This window comes from Borostomias antarcticus, assembly GCF_949987555.1.
Source record: "Borostomias antarcticus genome assembly, chromosome: 17".
Taxonomy (NCBI): domain Eukaryota; kingdom Metazoa; phylum Chordata; class Actinopteri; order Stomiiformes; family Stomiidae; genus Borostomias; species Borostomias antarcticus.
In genome coordinates this window covers 4,773,667-4,781,063 of record NC_140250.1, presented here as the reverse complement: position 1 = coordinate 4,781,063, position 7,397 = coordinate 4,773,667, and the positions used below count along the sequence as shown (strand labels likewise).

Genomic DNA, 7,397 nt, shown 5'->3' with positions numbered 1-7,397 from the left:
AATCCTTGTCCAAAAAATGAATGGCAGTGAATGGCCGTATATGGGAGAGAGAGAGTAACAGTCAACACGCTCACATGAACATGGCGCTCTCTGGCAGTCTTGTGTGTGTTTTATGATTGAAGCTATTAAAGATGTGTACAGTAGATATGATTGCCAGATCGCTGTTACGGACTGACCCTGTCTTACCAGGAGCCCTTGGGGTTCTTGGTTCTGTAAAGTTCCAGTCACTGATTCAGAATCTCACACACATGGACAGAAAGAGAGAGAGGGAGGGAGAGATGGGGGACACAGATGGGGAGAGAAAGAGACTGGTGAAGTACCAGTTTACTTTAGTGACTATTTTACTTGTGTCAGTGACACCCATACGTACTCCACTAGAGGGAGTTCCACTGATTTTGTGCCTGTGAGTAGACTATTAGGTTCAGAAGTTTTATAGGAAAATAGTCCCATTTATATTCTGCAGCTGTTATTTGGAACAGTTTGCCCGGTGACCTGAAAGCAACCATAAATGCTAAATAGATTCAAGTCCTGTCTGGTAAAATAGTTAGAAGCTGTTAGGATAATGGATGTCGATGATATAGTTGCCTATCAGTTTTTTCTGTTGCTTATTGTTTTTAAGGGGATTTATGGATGTTATATATGACTGTCTGTCCTGTTTGTAAGCTTTCAGGGACCGTGCTGGAAATAAGTGTTTCACTTTTGCATGTTATCCCTTGGATTTTTGTCTGCTATATCCATCATAAAATCAATCAACAAATCAATCACACTGCACTGTTGTTGCAGTAATAAGGGGCAAAAGCACAATCTGATCGCCAGACATGTTATAGGTGTGGAAAATCCCTCCCTGGTCATGGCAGCTCCATGAAAGCACTGCTCAGCCCAAAAAGTGAAATGCCATATATGTGGGGTAAGGTGTGTCAATCTGCCAAAGCAGTGCATGCAGTATAAATCAGCGAGAACTTTATAATGTGTGTAATGACACACATTGGTGACAGCAGTAAAGATGTGCCAGGCTAGTGAGATATAACTTACATTGGTGACAGCAGTAGGCCTAGGGATATGCCAGAAATCACCTGCCGCTGTCACGAAAGAGCTGTCACGTGACACATGAACTCAAAGACTCGTTTCTGTTGCAGCTGCAACGTGAACAATGAATGAAAGACTCGGTTCAGTTCATATTTTGGGTGACTCGATGGGAATCAATGGGGATCGAGTCGAAAATGAACAAATCACTCTCTGAGACGACTCCTTACTCCCGAGTCACCCAAAAGATTCGAATCGTTCGCGAACGACACCACTACAAGGGAGTAGCTAGCTGCCAAGTAAGTAGGAAGTGGTGTATTAATTCGCTAGGTAGCAAAAGCTACTGTACTCGTTGTGGATGTGAAAACAAACCTACATTTCGCCCCCACGAAGAGTCATTGACAGTTGTGTAGGCTGCAGTGAGCTACGCGCCAACTGCATACATCTGCGACAGGAGAGACTGTAGCTAGGAGCTAGTCTACATCTAACGTTACTGTGCTAGCACTGCTGGGGTTTGCTAGCTCGTATCTACAGTACCGCTGGCTGTCGGAGATCAAACGGCGTGTGTTTCTGCTGGGCCTGGGTAGCCTACAATCTCCTGTTGATCAGCGCGCTAGTTTGATTGCTAACTGGCTAGCTTACTGTCACTTAGCTACGTTATAAAGGTCTGCCTTTACAGCGAGGAGCAAAACTTCGAATTGGATTGGACTGCCACGCACTTTATAGACAAATGGGTGAGTATGAATCCAGATAGCTATCAGTTACCCGGTGACGCTAGCTAGCCAACAGCATAACGAATAACTACCCATTTTATTTCGTTTGTCTGTTTAACGTGCATCTAACGTGCAAAATGAATGGACATTGCATATATGCTGGAGTGACACGTAACATCGCCTCTATTTTTGTATGAGTCTGCTAAATCGAAAATGAATGAACTGGGTGAATCTCTTGCAACCATTCCGTGTCTCTTGCTTGGTGGGTATGGCTGCAGCTAGCGGTTCGCATGGTCACTTGTCAGCCTCAGCATCGCATGATTATGTAATCCGAGTCATTCTGGACTGAAAACTGTCGGTCTGCTCCCATTGAGGTTAATGAAATCCCTAGCCTAGATTTTTCTATTATATAATGTAGTCTTGATGTAGCACATTGTTGACTAGTGGAGCACACTGGAATGTAGACCTAAATTGCAAATCATAAAATAGCATTTATTTACACCCGATATTATGGACATCCATGATATCCAGCAGTTATGCAACAACACATGACTGTCGACAGAGCCATCATTAGACACATTATACCAAATGCCCATGAACAATGTTTGAATCCAGCCTCTTCTTAAATTGAAGATGGATAATCTTCTGTCTGGATATCTTTGAAAGGTACCTTGTAAGGAATGTGTGGTGAAAACATCTCTCAGGCATCATAAGCTGTTCAGGCTCTGTTGTGTCCGTGGTATAGGAATTGGATTGCCTGGATGTAGTTGGGAAGGTAAGACTAGTTTCAAGAATTGACTAGAATGTTAGACTGGTTGTTGCACAATTTAATTTGAGTTCAAACCAAATCCTCATTGCGCACATTCAGATAGCAGCCAGTGTTTCCCCTAGGATTTTTGTATGCTTGCAAAGACTGCCCTGCTGGGAGGTTCCTGTGTTCCATGTGTCTGCCAGCACCAGAAGGGCTCTTGAGGCCTAAGAAGGCCTGCATACACTACATTTGAGCACGGGAAATGTCTGTCTAGCTTACATTATGTCTCAAGATTTAGGAAAATATAATTTTATTGAACATAATAAAAAGTATAATTTTTAAAAACAATTATTGACATTTATTGAACAAAATATAATAATACCAACAACCACCCATATACAGTAAAATCACATTACACACATTAACTACAATCCAAAAGGTGCCTCCAACTCATGTACTCCCTCCCCTCTCCCCATCACAATCCTCCCCTCCACCCATCATTCACACCTCCGGCCCTCCCCCCCCTCCCCCTCCATCTGTCCCTTCCATTCCCTCCCTCCCACTTCTGTAAGCTCCCTACCCTGCCCTCATCCCCAAACCATCAAGGTTCAAGGTGGGTCCAGAGCATTGATGCTCAAGCACATACAAGTATAAAGGTGTTCCCTGTGTAAAGGATTTCTCAGGTCAGTCTCCACGGATTTACTGCATTGCTCCGTGGCCGGATCACACCCCGCGGTGCCAGAATTTAGTGTCTGGTTTATTTTTTCTGCGAACTGCAAACGAATGTGTGTGATTAAGGTGCAGAGGAGCAGTCTCTTGGTTACCGGCGCGGAGAAATGCACTTCTGGTGTGAACAGCCAGGCTCCTGCTTGTGCTTCATGGCACTCTCGCCTCCAGTCTGAACCCGGTGTTACCATCTGTTTCTACATTCAGACACAATATACTGGTAGTTAGCTAACTAATAAAAAGAGAGGTCCCGCACACTATTTTAATAGCAGATCTTCTAGGTGGCATCTTTACCTTTTCTATACCATAGAAGCGTAGGGATGAGATGTCATGTTTCATATCATTAAAATGTACAGCAACAGGGTAATCACGGTCATTTCTGAGTATTGTACTCTTGTGTTCACTAATGCGTTGCTTCAATTTTCTAGTTGTTTTGCCCACATATGATAAACCACAGGGGCAGTGCAGCATATAGACCACATAAGTGGAGGAACAGGTTATCACACTTTTGATGGGGAACCATTTGCCTGTGTGTGGATGACTAAAATATGTAATTTTGGAGGTGTTGTTACATTGCGCACAATTGCCGCAACAATAGTTCCCATAGGGGAGCGGGCTGAGCAATGTCTGGACATATGTTGCAGCCATCATCTTCATTTGTTAAGTGCGCATGTACAGTACAAGGTGATCTCTCAAATTACGATTGCGTTTAAAACCAAAGAGGGGAGGATCTTGGAAGATGGTAGCTAGTTCTGGATCTGATTGTAAATGTGCCAGTATTTTGTAAAGACAGGCTTAATCACGTGAGAGGTGAATAAGTTATCATACATGTGACAGAGAACTTCTTACTATTTTTCTGGCTAGTGCTTAGATGTTCAGAGCGAGGTTTTTTAAGACTGATGTTGTACGCTTGGTCCACACAGGAGGGTGAGTATCCTCATTGATTTCCCTAGCCTTTTCAATGAAATCCTCGGTGGCGTGGCAAATCCTTTTAAGTCTACAAAATTGACTTTTGCGGAGACCTCTTTTGAGGGGTATGGGGTGGGAGCTGGTGGCCAGCAGAAGTGTGTTCCTGTTTGTCTCCTTCCTATACAGGGTCGTAGTTAATATCCTTCCACTTCTCATGACCCACATGTCTAAAAAGTGCACCTTCTCTCTACTATACTCTAGAGTGAAATGCAGGTTACGATTGAAGCTATTCAACAGTGTTGAATCCAAGTCCATTAGTTCATCAGTATTGCCCCGGTAGATACAAAAGACATCATTGAGGTAACGGTAACATGTCAGTATTCATCCAGCACAGATTGGTGCATAGAAAATTCACGAGGATGCATGAAATAGTGTTTGACGCTTAATTCCTGGGAGAGAGGACCCCAAGGACACCCCGCTTATGGTGTTTCCCCCCTCCCTCCCCCATATTTATAGCAACCTGTCCTCCCAGATAATAGTTCCAACGTCCCTGACGAGATGGCCATTTTTTCAACATAAGGTAGTACTCCAAGACTTTTATTGCTTGTAGAAACGCTTGTCGAAACGTCCGTCACCCCTCTGCAATAAACATGCAGACTTTATTTACATTACATTAGTCATTTAGCAGATGCTTTTATCCGAAAGTGACTTAAATAGTTGCATTTAACATAGCAAGTCAGCGCTAGAACTCACAGGTGCATCTTTTTTCTAAACAAGTGACTAAGAGCGTAATCAAAGAGCAAGAGCAGGACTAGCACTTGGCACTAAAGCAACCTGACTACTACAGCTAGTAGTACCTATTAGAGTAAGAAAAATATACCTAGTCAATTCTAGTTGAGTCAGTAGATCCTAGTCCCTTCCAGAAGTTGAATGCAGTCTGAACCTCTCCAATGTCTTGCTTTTGGTAGTCTATTTGAAGTGCCCAGGTAAAAAGGGGACAGGAGAGAGTGAAGATGAGAGATTAGAAAGACAGTCTGATGAATTAGACTGTATGAGCATGCAGTTAAGCATTAATGGGCATCAAACATTCATTTTTATTAAATAAAACATTCTATCTATTATTCTCACCCCGTAACTCAAAATTAAAGAAAGCATATTGCATAAGACATGCTGTTTCAGCATACTTTTTAGTATTCGGTTCACGATTTTGTTATTTTCATTCTTTAAAAGTCACCAAAATACAGGAAACTAACTCTGAGGACACCCAGACCCCCCTTTTTATAAAAAAACATTTTAACAAATAAGTTCAGCGTGTAAAAAAAAAAAGTGTTCAGACATGCACATCCCTACCTTGCAGAAATATTTACTTATGTTTATCTTTATCTCAGCAGACAACCTGAGTGAAGCACTGAAGAAGCTGAAGCTAGCCACCTCAGACAAAGCCTCTGACAGTGTGGAAGGCTGCCTGGACTGTCTGCTCAAAGCACTGTCTCACAACAGTAAGTTGGTATTCCAATTCCTATAATGCAACCTAACCAACTAAGACATAGGTGGAGGCACCCGTACATGTTTTGTTTAGGTTCCTTGTCTGCTTCTGCACTGTAAATTTGTGTCCCTGCTGCAACACAACCCCTGACTAGGGATGCCATCGTGTGGATTTTCTCCCACCAGTCAATAAACTCATGACAACACTACATGTTTACAGGCGTTTGCTCTGCTATGTTCGCGTGCATCATGTTTTCTTTGATCGGTTAAATTTGAAGGGCTTTTTAAGAACATTCGAAAATTGTTCGTATTAAACATTAACAGATGTGGCGACGAGCATTTGTAGGCCTACTTACAGCTGCTTCTGTGAAGTTTAAAATAGCTAGCAAATCTCACGAACGACAGTGAATAAGGCTGAGGGCTGATGGCTCTTACACTACTACGTTTTTTGGCGTTTTTCCCGAAAAGACCTACGTTCACGCCTATCAATTACACTACCACGGGCAAAACTAAGCTCGAACCCGGAGGCGGATTGATACGGCCGGACCTACGTTTTGGAGGACGAAATCTGGAGCTGTGTTCTAGTGTAATAGGCAGATTCAGAGGCTTTTGTAAAAACGATAGGAATAGGGCTACACTGTGTTCACTTCACATTAAACCAATCAAACAGGTGATTTACGGGTTTGTTATAAGCCTATCTTAGTGGATACTATAGTTAATATAAATGAAGAAATAAGAATAACAGGAGTCACGCAAAAAACAGCAAGTGGATAATAATGTAGGATATAACTTAGGCCCGATCCCTTAGCCCTAGCCCCTAGTTTTGGACTGCCCTCGACTGGGTAGTGGGCCTTCAGAACGAAGCCACAAGGGATAGGGGTTGAAATCTTTACCTAAGAAAATGGGACACCACTCGCTACGTCTTCAATCTGAATTTTATTTCAGTCGAGATCACTTTAGTCAAAATTGACCCATTTATTAGCATGCAACAATATATACGGCATATGGATTTTTTTACGCATATGAATTTTGGTGGTGTGATCTGTTCGGGGGGCCCTCTGCCTTCCACGCATGTGGAAAGCGGCAATCTAGATGTTCCCCCCCTCTGGGCCGCTTGGCCCAGAGTGCCGGGCCGGAAGAGGGAACGGCATCTAGCCCCCGGGAATACGCTCGGAGGTAACTCAGCCCACTAAGACCGTCAAAGAGCGCCACAGGAGGACTGCTGTACATTATATTCCCTGGCCTCCACGGGCCCAGCGCTTCGTGGAGTCCGAAGGAGATACAGCCTAGTGTCTCTGCCTCCATGGTGACCGGCGGGACCGCTGGATGGCCCTTCGGAGATGTTTCGGCCCACGATCACCACGGAGCGCCACAGAGACTAAGCTAGTGTAATTCCCGGGCTTCCACTAGCCGACGCATAGTGGAGTAGACACTTCAAATAATAATATTCCCTCATCAAAAAAAGAAGCATTATTTTCCTGGGACAGAAAATGAATGACGAGATACATAGGGGTGCGTAAAGACGTGGTTACTCTTACCTATGCTGTACATTTTCACTACTGAAACGCCCAAAAATTAATGTAATGCAATTTTGCCCATGCCAACATGTTTTGCGCTTGTTTGTAGATATCATGCCACCGAGCACCATGCCACCTATGTTTTTTCACCACCCAGGTGAAAGTAATAGGTACAGTAGCTAGTAAATTAACTACCCAGTAGCAACATTGATTTAAAATCAAAACCTACAAGTTACCTAAGCTCACCAGTAGTGCTGTGCAATAAAATTGATA

General features: G+C 43.3%; 1 protein-coding gene across 1 annotated transcript in view; it reads left to right on the top strand.

Moving 5' to 3' along the window:
• The first annotated feature begins 1,433 nt into the window (after nt 1-1,433).
• Nucleotides 1,434-7,397, top strand: part of rap1gds1 (RAP1, GTP-GDP dissociation stimulator 1) — a 31,396-nt gene continuing 25,432 nt past the window's right edge. Inside the window, exons 1-2 of the mRNA XM_084451693.1 lie at nt 1,434-1,757; nt 5,511-5,621. Of these exons, the coding sequence (XP_084307819.1) occupies nt 1,754-1,757; nt 5,511-5,621 (115 nt within the window). The 5' untranslated portion in view covers nt 1,434-1,753. The remainder of the gene's footprint in view (nt 1,758-5,510; nt 5,622-7,397) is intronic.